Source organism: Mixophyes fleayi, chromosome 1 (genome assembly GCF_038048845.1).
Source record: "Mixophyes fleayi isolate aMixFle1 chromosome 1, aMixFle1.hap1, whole genome shotgun sequence".
Classification (NCBI taxonomy): domain Eukaryota; kingdom Metazoa; phylum Chordata; class Amphibia; order Anura; family Limnodynastidae; genus Mixophyes; species Mixophyes fleayi.
In genome coordinates this window covers 154,057,169-154,073,036 of record NC_134402.1, presented here as the reverse complement: position 1 = coordinate 154,073,036, position 15,868 = coordinate 154,057,169, and the positions used below count along the sequence as shown (strand labels likewise).

Genomic DNA, 15,868 nt, shown 5'->3' with positions numbered 1-15,868 from the left:
GGTCCAGCTGGAGAAATGTGCTCTTTACCAATTTTAATTGTATTGGATTTGATAGTGTTTAGAATATGACCACCTTGTACTCTCTGTGCTATAATTTCAGATGGACAGTTATTTACATGGGGACAGAATAATCATGGACAGTTGGGTCTTGGACAAGGACTATCCTCTCAGTCTAGCCCCCAGCGAGTGAAAACCTTGGAGGGGATCCCACTGTCTCAGGTCACAGCAGGAGGTTATCACAGTTTTGCCTTGTCCCTCTCAGGGGCTGTATTTGGCTGGGGAAAGAACAGCTCGGGGCAGCTTGGCTTAAATGACGAACAAGGTAGAGTATAATGTAATGATTATAAAAAAGGTAAAAAGAATCAATATATGGCGCTCCACTTTAGAGCTGCCTGTAGCTACCTCTGTAGCTATGGGTTACAAGTAGTACACACTGCATTTTACCTTAGACGTTTGTGTATAATTTATTCGATTGACACACCCAGATCTCTAGGTATATAGGAGCGCTTGTCAGTTCCTCATATTTATTTGTTTGTTGTTGTAATGTAATGATTGTTACTGGGGAGTGAAGGGTCGTTGTGATGTTTGGTTATCATATTATTATTATACATGAATGCAAAGAAGAATAACTAAGGGCCTGATTCATTAAGGATCTTAACTTAAGAAACTTCTTATTTCAGTCTCCTGGACAAAACCATGTTACAATGCAAGGGGTGCAAATTAGTATTCTGTTTTGCACATAAGTTAAATACTGACTGTTTTTTCATGTAACACACAAATATCAACTATCAGTGTGCAAATAAGCTATCAAGTATTTGTGTGCTACATGAAAAAACTGACAGTATTTAACTTATGTGCAAAACAGAATACTAATTTGCACCCCTTGCATTGTAACATGATTTTGTCCAGGAGACTGAAATAAGAAGTTTCTTAAGTTAAGATCCTTAATGAATCAGGCCCCTTATTCTGTGTGATAACTGCATTCTACAGGGCACAAAAGTAACACTTCTGTCTATATAACCTTGTGGGAACATTTGCTGATATAGGTCAGTGTGACACAGTAAGCCACTGTACAACAATATTGCACTATGTGGGGTGAATGTGCACTGCTAATTTCACTAATTGTCCATCTTTTTTATCGGTGGTCCTTTGTTGTGAAATCTAAAGTGACCCAAGGGACAATGCCCCTCCTGTCCCCATTTGAGTATGGAGTAATACATGTACAGCACACACAATAAATGTCTTCTTACTCTGTTACTTAGTCCGGGACTCTCCATGTCATGTGAAACCATTGCGCAGCCAGAAAGTTGTGTACATCAGCTGTGGGGAGGAGCATACCGCCGTCCTGACAAAGGTAATTCATGAGAGCCAATCATCAGCTCCAATCTGCAAAGTCTGACTAGTCCTATCCTACAGATTGTTCTGAGGAGATGTTAATGTCCTCATTGTCTCCTACAGAATGGAGGACTTTTTACATTTGGAGCCGGGGGCTGTGGACAGCTGGGACATGATTCACTTCATAATGAGATAAATCCCAGGCGTGTACTGGAACTGATGGGCAGTGAAGTTTCTCAAATTGCCTGTGGAAGGTGAGCGTACAAAACACAATCACAATCTGTCATAATAGGAAAGTCACTGACTCTCACTGATATAATTAGGTCTCTGAAAATACTAATTTCTTGTTCTCTTGTACAGGTAAATAAAATAATATGTTATGCAATAAAGCATATGATAGGATTATTTATTTGGATATTGTAGCGCCTGTTGTTCTAGCGACTAGTACATTTCTACATTGTGCAAAATACCATTTATTTTGCCAAAATGTTAAAATTGGATTTGCCATATAGTAGTGGACAAGTTTTCCGAACTTGTGCAGCAACTTGTAGGCAAACTGATTTGGTCAGTCATTATTACAATCTACATGCTACAAGACATGCCATCTACATGACATTTCTATTAAGTCTTTTTTTATCGTACTCAAGGGGAAGGACAAATTGAAATTGTCAATGAAATGATACACTAGGCACACTGGAAATATCTATCTAACGTTTTTTATACCATGCTGCCTTTGGTATACAGTATGTCTGTATATAACTTAATGGAGAGTTTAAATTCTCTTTGCATCAAAGGGTTGTGCTTGTCTTGTGAAACCTCAGAATTATTTAGCACACACAGAATGTTCTAACATGCAGGGTTAACCTGGTGTGGCGATAACCTACTAGTTTTATATATTGCTGCTTATTTATTTATTGCCTAATGTAAGTGATTTTTGATTTGGGACAGACTTTCACAGAACAATGGCAGCATGTAGTGTGCAAATTCTGGGTATTTTTCTGTTTAACTACTGCTGTCACTTGAGATTTAATGTGTGGAGAGAGAGTACTATGTGCCCTTCTGTACAACCAATCAATATGTGTTTTCTGGTCTGGTTTCTCTCTTATTAGTAACACAATAATTTGTGCAAAATCGGTACTTTTGCCTTTGGGAGAAAATGCCTAGAATTGATTTACATTTACTAAACTACGGGTTTGAAAAAGTGAAGATGTTGCCTATAGCAACCAATCAGATTCTAGCTGTCATTTATTAAGTGCATTCTACAAAATGACAGCTAGAATCTTATTGGTTTCTATAGGCCAGTGTTGGCTAACATGTGACACTCCAGGTGTTGTGAAACTACAAGTCCCAGCATACCCCTCCAGCAATAAGCTGCTATATATTGGCAAAGCATGCTGGGACTTGTAGTTTCGCAACATCTGGAGTGTCACAGGTTAGCCAACACTGCTAGGCAGTTTAGTAAATATACCCCCTGGAGCGAGTTGCTGTGTGGTAGGTGGGACAGCCACACAGAGGCCATTCCAGGTGTTTGGTCTACCAAACCAACTCTAAGTTAATATTCTTACCAATATATTGTGTACAAAAGACGTATTGCGGAAGTGTCTGCTTTTGTGAGCTGGGCTCAGGGTCCACTCACTGTTAGTTAGACAACTGCTTAGTAACATCTGTACAGGCAAGAACTTTATTTTGTCTGCTTATCCCTTTTTGTCGGAGAATCTGCATATTTTTTGCCATCACCTATTAATAAAACTAGCAGCTAAAACAACTATGGTTGTTAAACTTACCTGCTGGCCTCTGCCTATATTCCTGCTGCCGTGCATCCCCTCTACCCCAGGAGACCTCTGGGCTTATTACCTCATACTCTTAAAATACTAAAAATATATATTTAAAATAAAATTCATTAATACCAATACCAATTGTTTTCCTCACATTAAGAGTGATATAGCCAAATTATGTTTGACTTTAATTTCCCTTTAGTTTGTCATATACCCTATGACTGCGCTATTTTTAGCCTTCCATTTGAAGTTTACCTTACGTACAAATAATGCATTGCAGGCAAACTTACATACATCAACCTGGAATAAATATATTGTACCCCTTAATGTATCTGGTTACATACCACTGAGCTTTCACAGAGTCAGAATTTCCAAACAGGAATAGAGAATGCAGGATTTAAAGATTATACCAATAAAGTGTGAGTCAACATATACAATTATTAATTTTTCATCTTAACGCCTATAATGACTCTATGATTTAATGTTACTCCTTGGACCATAAATATGTGCATAGAAGAGGAGCTTCTACTTCCTCTGTGTCTCTCTTTATCTTCCATTCAGATAGCATTGTTTATTGGCTGAGTTATACAAGTTGTTCCTAACATGCCTTCTGCTTTCAACCCATTAACATATCCTCTCTCACACCTCCAGACAGCACACCACCGCCTATGTGCCTGCTTCAAGTGTCCTCTATGCATTTGGATGTGGTACACAAGGCCAGCTTGGTACTGGATGCACAGACAATGTGATCTGTCCCACAGTAGTGAAAGGGAGGTGGGCTACACACGACCTACCGATCCCACCTACAGTTGGTTAGTATCTTTCTGTATTGATGAATGACTTGTGTATGTTCTGTAGCACTGCTGTATGTCATAACATTTCAAGTAGATGGGCAGAATAATATTAACATTTTTTAATAGATTTACACTCTGCTGCTTGGCAAAAGTTCAGACAATATCTGAAACACCTCAACTTCTGTGAATAAACATTTTGACAAACACTGTACAACAACGGCATTAGTAGTTCTTTAGTCTAAGATGTCATTCAAATTTTATCTTGGATACTAAATCTTACAAATAATTGAAAGGTGAAATCTAATATCCACAACAGTGGGAACTAAGATATAAACTTAAAGCCTCAACATCAGTTATAAAGTAAGACAATAGCCAAGGTTATTATATGTCAATGATTTTATTAGGATTATAAAAACGGGGAGATTGGAAGGTAAACTCAGCAGAGTTTAGCCTCACATGTATCACAATTTCACAGTTTTTATTATAATTTATTAAAAATATTTTTTGTTTGCCCTGTGTTAAATAAGCACAAATGAAGGCCGTCCTTCCACAAAACTATAGTACTACTACATTGCCTGTTGTATCTTTCTGCTCCGTGTCCTATCAATACATTTAAGGAGCTATTTGATTTCCTCTATATTGGTACAGATAATCCAGCTACAACAATTAACAGGGACCTGTAATGTCTGTATGATATCCAGGGCCTGGATGGAAAATGCTATGCTCTCTATATTGGCAGACCATTTTAGCTTCAATAACGAACAAGGACCTGTATTGATTATAAGCTACCTATAGAGGGCTCTGGATAAAAATTGTCTTTGACATTTTCTTTTAGTGATACAGTAGACCTAATTACCACAATCAGCAGGGATCAGCAATGAGCGCATTATATCTATAGAGGGCTCTATTCAATAAAATAATCTATGACAATATGACAGGTTAACGTATCATGCACATGTTTGAGAAGCTGGTAAACTCATTGACTTTCATATATATCCACATGATAAACATGTTTTATTGTAGCCGAATAATTAATTGACTGGAAAGTATACGTATATTAAATAAACTTGATACACCTGCGCAGTCAAACCCACTGCTGTCCTCAAATGCTTCACACACAAATTGCTATGTGTTTTATAGCAATCAAAAAATGAAAGTAATGAGACGGTGCTTGGGTTATGCACAGTCTAGAGCAGAAGTCTCTTACAAAAATCACTGTGGAGTGATCAAACATTCTACAAGTACTTAGATGTTCAATCCAAAATTCATAGGTTTATTCAACTCGTCTCTTGCTGTTAACTGAGTCCGGTCATCACAATATAGCATGCAAACAAAAAAAGGAAATATATCATAGGTAAACCCGTATGGTAAATGGATTTACTGCCGTTCAAAACCCACTGGGACTGGTGCTTGGAATGGTAATACACATAATCACCATGTGATACACTCCTTGTTCTCTCTTGGGTATGTACTTACATTGAACATATGAACATATTTTTCCTTTAATGTCCAGTAACCATAGTTAAAGGCTTCTCAAATCTGGTCCTCCACTTCATGCATAAGTAATGGAGTTTGAGTTTCTCCGCCTCACGGAGGAATTCCGCTTTTTTTGCTTGTTCAGCTTCCAGTTTTGTACATTATCTGGGAAGAGCTCAGCTCGCAGGATGATAGTAGCTTTTGCAATGTTGGTGAAGATAATTCATCTGTTCAGGTTTCATGACATTCTGGAGTACATGCAAATTGCCATCATAAAAACTGCGGCAGCAGACTTTGTGAAAAATAATATTTGTGTAATTTTCAAAACTTTTGGCCATGACTGTACACATTTTCTTTTTCTTTATTTTATCATATAGAATGGTTATTTAGCAAATAAGGGAGACACTTTTACTTTATTTTTTTAAGAAGTATTAGCTGTGTTAAATAATGAGGTTTGGAGGTTACATTTTGTAATATAGCTTGGCTTCCAGTGCAGAGATAAACACATATACAGTATATGTCACATAATAACCTTACACTTTACACACTCTATACTCTAATGCAGTAATCATTTGATCAGATTTGTTTCTGCAATTGCTATGATCCTAACATTGTTCACCCTCCTATAACAGATGCATCTTCATACAACATCATCAAACGCATCTTCTCTGGATGGAATAAAACATTTGTGCTGTGTTCAAGGCCAGAGGTGAGAGCCAAGAATTATTTCCAGTTTTATACTCAACCTGAGTCCTTCCCCTGGGGGCTGCAGTGATCACGTACTTAGGGAGACTTTACTTTTATATGTAGCCGGAAGCTGAAACAATGTACTAGAATTTGTTACCAGTAAGTCTGGGGGGTATATTTACTAAACTGCGGGTTTGAAAAAGTGGAGATGTTGCCTATAACAACCAATCAGATTCTAGCTGGCAACATGGTGACTAAGTGGTTAGCACTTCTGCCTCACAGCACTGGGGTCATGAATTCAATTCCCGACCATGGCCTTATCTGTGAGGAGTTTGTATGTTCTCCCCGTGTTTGTGTCGTTTCCTCCCACACTCTGAAAATCTACTGGTAGGTTAATTGGCTGCTAACAAATTGACCCTAGTGTGTGTCTCTCGCCCCCTCTCTCTCTCGCCCTCTCCCTCTCTCTCTCGCCCTCTCCCTCTCTCGCCCTCTCTCTCTCTCTCGCCCTCTCTTGCCCTCTCCCTTGCCCCAATGGAGGAATTATATAATTAAATGGTGATGATGATAATTTTGTAGAATGCACTAAAAAATAACTAGAATCTGGTTGCTGGTAACATCTCCAATTTTTCAAACCCGCAGTTTAGTAAATATACACCTGGGAATTTTTGCTCTATGGCATTTGTTACTCGGTAACTCATCGTTTTATTTTGTTGTAAGTATTATTGTACCATTGTGGAAAACCCTGAACACTCACTGGAGACCCAAGTGGGTCACCCCTATTTTAGCACTAATAGATCCAATGTAAATTGGATGTAATAGTAAGCAATATGGCAGCAACTATTAATTCTAGTTCAGCATGTATGTGTTATTGCTGCTGTCTATAATAGACCTAAGTGAGATCTCCCATACCTCTTCATGGACCTGCTTTCCAATAGGGAATCCAGTGGTGACATAACTTACCTGTTAGTGATGTACATATGTGGATGAGCCTGGCTCCTACACGTGCACCACTCAGGCATTAAGATTTGAACAGATTATGCAGTGAACGGAGGACCGGTAGCCACATGTTGGGGATCTGTCAGTAGAGACATAAACTCGTCTCTGTATCCGACACCTTCACTGTAACAGTTATAAATCTCATTCTGCAGAATGTCATGCAAATATTGAAATTTTAATTTTCTGCTATGAAAGTTAAAATATCAATAAAAATGTGAATATTTTAGGAGAAAAACTGAAGTGTTTTAATAAAAAAAAATGATTCTACAGAGGTAGGTGGTTGGACTAACAATGTGCCTCTTCCCAGTGGTCTCTGCACACCAAAACACACTTTTATTTTTTGTGCCTAGGATGATTATTAAAGTGATCAGTATTATTATTATTAACTTTTTAGGCTGGAAAAACTTTACTTGTCCCTGTATATTTTGTATACACTGTAGAGTATGTAGAACTGGACATAGAACTGGACACACTGCAGAATAAGCACTTACTAGGATTAGTAATTTAGGTTGTATTTCCTTATATTGGACAAGGACAGAGGAAATTCTAAGTAAGACCCTGGTGGCATGAACTGTGGAACGATGAAGTGATTAAATAAGACACTAATCTCCTTGTGCTCAGCTTACCGTGTGTGAGTCATCCCTGGAGTTCTGTGTCAGTGTGTTTGCACATTGTGTGATCATCGCATGATTACACCGTTAGTAAATTCCCCAAATTTCCAGGTGTCATGTTTTATTGACATTGGTATGCAATATGTGTAAGTATAGCAGCAATTTGCAAATATTGTATTGACCTTTTTTTTTTTTTTTTAAAGAGCACTAAACATAAATAACAACAAAGGAAAGCACCCACTGTATTATGTATATGACTATGTGAAAAGCTCTTCTGGCATGGCAAATAATAGTAAGGCAGGGTAATATATTGTATATTATATGTAAGCTTGTAAGTTATACAAGTACACATAGAACAATATACTTGTCATTTTAGATTGAATTCCTCCCTGCAAGGTTATTAGACCAACTCATTGAAAGTCTGGTGCATTTATTTGTGCCGGTTAGGCATAACTCTTCTGTACCTTTACGTCCATGTTAGCATTTGTGATCCCCTTACAAGATCTGGGTGTTGCTGTAGGTGTTCCTCTATCCGCCCTCATTATGTCTTTGTCCTGTTTCAGAACCCCAAACCAGCTGATGACTTCCGGTCTTGCAAACACAAAAGTTACACCAGTCTAATAAACAATGAAACCATTGATGTGTGGAGGCAGAAAGTGTTGGACACCAGTAATTCTAATACCATCAAGTATGTATCTGTACAAAAAAAATATATATATAATACACACACACACATAATGTATGTATCTGGATTATGCAGAGTTGTTTTAGTCATGCATATCAGTGGGTGGCGAAAAAAGAAAGTTTACGTCCACTAAGTAGTGGTGTAAAAGTCATACTAGGCAATACTTTGAGATTACATTTTTATTGTGAACACATTTCAGTCACAGCCCGAAAATCTTTAAGTATCCCTCAGTGTGTCTGCTCTGGAATCATGGAAATGTGGAAATGGCATACGTTTGTTCATGCGTGGTGTGGAAATATATGTGCATTTGAGCATTAAGAAATGCTGTGTCGTCATATTGTTCTGCATTGTAAGTGACTCCTAAAGTTGGCTATTTTGCATTGCTATTAGAGAATGGTGAATGATTGGGAAATTAGGACGAACTTCAGAGATTTGCTGTCCGTAAATTAATTTGTGAATTGTTCCTGATTTGCCCCAATTTGGCAAATAATGAAGGGTCGGTGACACTGCATGGAATGTTAAAAGGGCCAATCAGCAAGCATCAATAAATGTCACATGTCTGTGGCCTTGTAGGAGGAGCTTACAGCCCATTGGACACTCACTCCTCCTGGATTCTACCAGAGGGATATGTCTGTGGCACGTTTCACGTGACTATTAGTAGCTCAGACTACTGTATATTTGTGTGTGTACTGTGTTTACTACATTGCTGTGTAACCAGTACTGCAGCACTGCTTGCCTGATTTATCTTTATCTTTTATTTATTTACACATTTTGCTTAAACGTGCCTCAAGACTATGCTGACGTCGTCCTTTAAGTCATGAATGAGCCTATACCGAGCAGTATTTTAGAGAAAAGTTGACCATTTTTTATCTAATGAAAGGTGAGATGTAAAGTTGTAGGAGGTCGGACTTCAGTGTGATGTTTACACTGTTGTACAGTGCACATTCTGTGATTCTGAGATCTTCCTGTCCGCACTTCAAGCATGCTCTGCCAGTCCAGTCCGTTTCACATGTACAACACACAGGTGACTTTATGTACATCACAAAATGACCCTCTTGTTTTAGGATTAGCCTAATGTGCTTGGAACGAAACCTGCAAATTGATCAGTTTCGGTGTTCTAAACAGTGATTTGCAAAATTCTGAATTCAGGCATGAATATCATTTCTTGAACTTCTCTGCTAAAGAACATTAGTGCTTTTATAGGTAGATAATTTGTTGACACTACTAAGCTGCACATCCTTCTGTGCCACACCCAGCAAGCAACATTTAATAGTCACGTAGTTCTCATGAAACCCATATAGATTGAATGCAAATAATACAATGTAAGATACAAGTTATTGCTTTACGATACGTCCTAACAGGCTGTAGGTAGTCTTCATGGCATGAAACTGAAATTGCAACTCCATACTGAAATATGCAAAACCCTAAACCTAGTGAAAACTTTATCTGAAATCAAATATAATGTCTATAATTATGTTCATTTACTCCACAACATGATACTGCAATGTACACAATGCATAGGGTCTTGGTGCAAAGTAAAAACAGGTATAATAGTCTGTAATGTCACTTATATAGGGGCAAAGTACTTAGTGCAGACATTAGGTTCTTATCGTCCTCTCTCCTGTCATTTCCGGAATAGTGGCATCGTACAAACACTGTCCTCATCAGCTTGCTGGAATGGGAGTTTCCTGGAGAAGAAGTAAGTATTACAGTCACCTGTCACCATTATATGACATTGATTTGACATGTAATAATTTCTGTGCCAGAGACACTTGTTACGGTAATAATGCTTCTTCGTTATTACATGCAAAATACTATTCCTATTACTGTTGTAAACAAACTTTATATGTTTGAGCGGTACAGTCAGGGATGAGGTACTTTAACTCCCATTAGGCTTTGCTCCATCTGTATATATGTATTAACATTATTAATAATGTTGAAGCATTTTCCCTTACATTTTATATTCATGCATATAATGTATGGAGCACCTTACATCCTCGGTGTTTGTCATCTGCATGCAGCTACTCAATTGTTCTAATAACTTATTGTCTACCATTTAGTACCCAGTTTTGTTTAGTATGCCTATAGTACTGTACTCTGTGTACAAGTTATAAACAATGTGTATACTTACTTAAGAAATGTCTTCATCTCTGCTTTGTGAAGCAACGTGTGCTGTTCAATACTTACAGAAATGACCAGCATTTTAAGACAAGCCCCAAAGTCCCAGGGATTGACATGTTATCCATCAAAGTGCTGTTTGAGACGCTAATGAACGCCCATCATTCCAGACTACTAGAGCAGGTAACATTCCATTCCTAGTGTTGACATTTGCAAAGCATGAAAGTGATCATTTTAAATATCTGCGTCTTTTTTTGGTATTGTTTTCCGAGAATGAAATGTTAGCCCTTGAAAATGAATTGGATTTATTCTGTAGTATTTTATGCATAAATGTTGTTCATCCTTAGGGATAGATTAATTTATTTGCGAGGTGCCACCAGACTTCACCTCGATATCCGGCTGCGCACATTGTCGGTTAATATGGTACTAAAATCTCCGCTTGTTTCCCTCACATGTCTATGTGACGTAAAGGAAAATGAGCAGAGATTTTAGTTAAATCACGGCCAACTGAATTTCCCTCCCTTATTGTTTGTAAAAGCACTTGGCTATACTGTACAAAATGTAACTTAACTCAAGTATACTTTGTTTTTGTTAGATCCTTAAGAGCTTTGAAAGTTTTTTGATACCACAGCTGTCCAGCTCTCCGCCAGATGTAGAAGCAATGCGGATTTACCTCATCCTCCCAGAATTCCCTCTGCTCCAGGACTCCAAGTACTATATTACGTTGACCATCCCATTAGCCATGGCTATCTTAAGGCTGGACACCAATCCAAGCAAAGTGCTGGGTAAAGTTATTTTTCCAAACGTTCCTGACATAAGAAATCTGTTAATGTATTATATGATGTCTGGTTTTACCTGTTTATTCAAGTGAATATTATTTAAGTTGATACAAAGTGTAACTGTCCTAAAATGTAGTGCCACAGCGCTCTATAATAGTTATCTGTTTTTAATATAGCTCATAATGTGGTATGTTCACATTCAGCATTCTCTGATAATATGAACTGACGGTAAAGCACACTAAAAGAAAAATATACTTTCAGGTGGCAATGTCCATGTTTATTTATAATGAATAGTTTTACCAAATCTGTTTTGTTTTCACGTTTGGATTGCATATACATTTTACATTATTTAAGGCCATCTATAACTTTAAGAAAAAAAAACAGTTTTAAGGATGTGTAATTACGTTACTGGTGCAAATGTGGGGTAAATTTGGAATTTCAAGTTTGATACCTTTTATAGTAAAGTGTGCAAAACACTTTAACAGTGACATCAAGAATAGAAATTGACACTTTTTCCTTTCCAATATATTTTGAAGTGAATGTAATTTTACCTGTCTCTGATAGACATTTACGCACAGAGAGCCTGATTCATCTTCGGATGCCACCTGCATGCAACTTGTTGTTTAAACAAAAAACGAGCATGGAACTTGAACGTAGTTCTGACCGTTTTCAAATACAACCAGATCTCAATATATACGTTTCCATTTGAATCTGGCTAAACGTTACTTGCCGTATGTGGACAGACAGAGCAGGATACACACATGTATATGTGCAATATAAAGTTCTATCCGAATACACGTTTAACAAATTTTTAAAAAATAAATGAACAATTCTATTTACTATAATCGTTAATACCGATATTTGCAAAACATTTTTTTTATATATATATATTTTTTTACATTAAATGCATAAATATGCATGCTTTTAATGCGTCTACTTTAAACACAATGAATTTTATCATGTATTTTCTTTGCATACACATGTTCTGTGCTAGCTAGGGGCACACATACTTGTAGTTTTTAAAGCAAAACTATGCCATGTTAGTCTTCAGTTGGCACATACACCTGCCCTGTAGCTTTTGTAAACGATACAGTTAAAAAACATGTACTTTAAAGAAACCTAGGACTTGAATCGACCATAACCACATTGGCAAGTCCTTGGTATGTCCTTACTGTACATTGCCTACGTTCATCCGCCCCTTCCTCCCTCATTCTGCCAATCAAATCATCGTCAGTCGGAAGTGTTATTTGCACGCAGATGTGAATTGCATTCAGTTGTGTTCATTGGCGTAAGGTCCGTTTCATGCACAGAGCTAGATCACACAAGATACGGCGCACAAAGATACATATGTCCAAAGATGAATCAGACCTATAAATGCCACTTTTGAGGAAGATATATCCCTAGGAAGCTGACGCAGATATAATAGTCTTCCGTGAGCTTTTTCTCCACTGTAGTCAAAGAGCCGACCTCATAACTTGTTTATAGTTCTCATATAATTCATATACCGCTACTTGGTAAAAATCAACTGGACATTCGTTTTTTTTTTCCTCATCAGCACTTTTCCACTGTGTAGCAACAGCTAATGCTAACTGGGCTGTAGCAGATACATCTCCCATGTTCATAAAGTATTTCTGTCTGCAGATAACTGGTGGTCTCAGGTTTGCCCAAACTACTTCTTCAAATTAATAGACCTGTATAAAGGAGCGGTGGTCTATCTGCTGAATGGACACAAAACCTTGCTGATCCCCGTACTGTTTACCAGCTACATCACTGCTGCTCTCAGACTCCTCGAAAAGTTGCACAAGGTGATTATAAAACGATCATGGAAGAAAGGGGCTTTATTTACAGGTATTAGGGATCAGATAGCCAAATAATTCTGTGACTGTATAATATGCAGTACAGGGCACACGAGAGCTAGTAGTATTTTCATCAACTACATATAGAAGTGTGAGTCATTTGTCTAAACTAGGGAAGCAATTTTTCTTTGCACATTAAGCTTCCTGTTCTTCAGCAGGGCTACCCCAAGAGGTTTTTTTAAGTTACATTCTATTGGTACATTTATTTCCCCTGCAAGCAAATAATATTCTAATACTTAGATTGCTCATTCTTTGTATGTAATAGCCCAAGGCAGTCATTTGTACTCACTTTCCTTTTTTTTTTGTCTCTTGTCCCCCATGTTAACATTGTAATGATTTCTAACCTCAGGTAAATGTGAAGGTACGACACGTGGAGCACGATAAATTCTATATCCCTGAGATATCCAGCTTGGTGGACATTCAAGAAGATTACCTCACGTGGTTCCTGAACCAGGCAGGATTGGTACGTGTGGCCTTTAGTAAGAGCTGAGGTGCCCTGTCTGCATTCACCTAGGCTCTCATCATCATGCATATCCTGTGCTGTATCTAATGGAATTCCACAGCACTGCTAGCTCTCAGCATAGTTGTAAGAGTATTATAATTGAATGCCACATTTATATTTCCTTAATACACATTAATAATTTATTTAGGGCTGTTTATTGATCATAACACAAACACGTCTAGCTGCTGTAATTGTTGGTGATTGACTTCTGTTTGCATATATGATGGTACCTACTGGTGTAATTGCACACACATAGTAATAGAGGTACCTACTGGTGTCATTGCACACACATAATAATAGAGGTACCTACTGGTGTCATTGCACACACATAGTAATAGAGGTACCTACTGGTGTAAGTGCACACACATAGTAATAGATCTGAAGATACGTCTCTTCTTAAATAAGGGTCTAGGTACACTGCTTTGACAGACACAACATTACAGGTTACATCTAATACATATGTGGAATATAAGTCCCACCAGAACGTGCAGAAAAAACAATGTATTCAATGATTGTCACCTGTTAATAATAATAATTAATGACAAAACATTGAAACAAATTATAGATTTTTTTACCCCATGTAATACATATATCATACTGTGCTTAATGTCGGCTGTACGTAAAATGCATTTTTACAGTTGCTACTGATTGCTAACACATGTTCTAGAATACATACACTGCTGCCATCACTATCACTCAGGGCGTACACCTTCCCTGTAGTTGGTGCAAGTGATACGACAGAAAAACACCTACCTTTTAGATGCCCAATTGGCACACTCTTACTGTACATTGACTATGTGCATAAGTCCATTCCCCTTCCTGTTACACCCATGAAATCATAGGCTGTAGTAAGGGTCCTTTGCTCTCGAAGATGAATTGGATGTTGCTGCGTTCACTGGTGTATGCACCGGTTCTGGGCTTGTACAGACCGATTTTGCGCAAAATACAGCACATATTAGCATTTACGTTCCTTACAGAATCAGGCCCAGATTGTACAATGGGAATTCCAGGGGCAGCTCATAGTGATGATTCTTTAAGCACATTTGTGATGTTTAGGCAGATGGGCGATTCAATATGGCTGATCTGTATTCATGTCATTTAAACTACAGTTATCTGGCAAAACTGTAGACTATGGGGGTGATTCAATGAGCCACAAGGTTGTTCGTTTTGAGTGCAATTTCTTACTTGAAACATCCAGTGGAGACACATTGTGCGAAGTTCCTACAGAACCTCACAGCTAATTGAATCTCTCCCTGGGAGACATGAACTCGGACCTTTTGCGTTGCAATATATTTGTGCTTGTTAAGGTTGTAGTAGACGACATAAAAGCAATTAAAAAAAATGCAAATGAACATATATTATATTAACTTTTTTCCCCTTTTCCACTTGCACTAGTGTAAGGATTAGGTTATACAGCAGTACTGATGCATTAGTCATTTGATATTATAAGTAGGGATGTGCACCGGTGACTTTTGAGGTCTCGTGTTTTGTGTTTTGGATCCGGATTTTCGTTATTTTTGGGGTTCGGATTTGTCTCGCAAAACACTTGACGAAAGGTCTCGGTTCGGATTTAAGGTTTTGGATTCGGATTTTTTTTGAAAAAAACATAAAAAGTTTAAAAATCAAGTTTTTGGGCTTATTTTCACTCCTACGCTATTATTAACCTCAATAACATTCAATAACAAGCATTTCCACTAATTTACAGTGTATTCTGAACACCTCACAATATAGTTATTAGTCCAAAACGTTGCAACAAGGTATCTTTCTGGACTGCGTAGAGGAGTGGGTCACCACAATATATATTAAAAACCCTGAACTTTTATGATTCGCACCAATAAATGTACCTGGACTGCGTAGAGGAGTGGGTCACCACAATATATATTAAAAACCCTGAACTTTTATGATTCGCACCAATAAATGTACCTGGACTGCCTAGAGGAGTGGGTCACCACAAATATATAATAAGAAAACCATCAACTTGTATGATTCGCACCAATAAATGTACCTGGACTGCGTAGAGGAGTGGGTCACCACAATATATTAAAAACCCTGAACTTTTATGAATCGCACCAATAAATGTACCTGGACTGCGTAGAGGAGTGGGTCACCACAATATATTAAAAACCCTGAACTTTTATGAATCGCACCAATAAATGTACCTGGACTGCGTAGAGGAGTGGGTCACCACAATATATTAAAAACCCTGAACTTTTATGAATCGCACCAATAAATGTACCTGGACTGCGTAGAGGAG

General features: G+C 37.8%; 1 protein-coding gene across 1 annotated transcript in view; it reads left to right on the top strand.

Annotated features, from left to right (window-relative positions):
• HERC3 (HECT and RLD domain containing E3 ubiquitin protein ligase 3) overlaps window positions 1–15,868 on the top strand; it is a 74,726-nt gene that overhangs the window by 25,609 nt on the left and 33,249 nt on the right. The window contains exons 5-15 of the mRNA XM_075201832.1: window positions 101–322; window positions 1,263–1,354; window positions 1,459–1,589; window positions 3,762–3,922; window positions 6,013–6,089; window positions 8,238–8,362; window positions 9,999–10,058; window positions 10,549–10,660; window positions 11,073–11,262; window positions 12,898–13,061; window positions 13,462–13,575. Of these exons, the coding sequence (XP_075057933.1) occupies window positions 101–322; window positions 1,263–1,354; window positions 1,459–1,589; window positions 3,762–3,922; window positions 6,013–6,089; window positions 8,238–8,362; window positions 9,999–10,058; window positions 10,549–10,660; window positions 11,073–11,262; window positions 12,898–13,061; window positions 13,462–13,575 (1,448 nt within the window). The remainder of the gene's footprint in view (window positions 1–100; window positions 323–1,262; window positions 1,355–1,458; window positions 1,590–3,761; window positions 3,923–6,012; window positions 6,090–8,237; window positions 8,363–9,998; window positions 10,059–10,548; window positions 10,661–11,072; window positions 11,263–12,897; window positions 13,062–13,461; window positions 13,576–15,868) is intronic.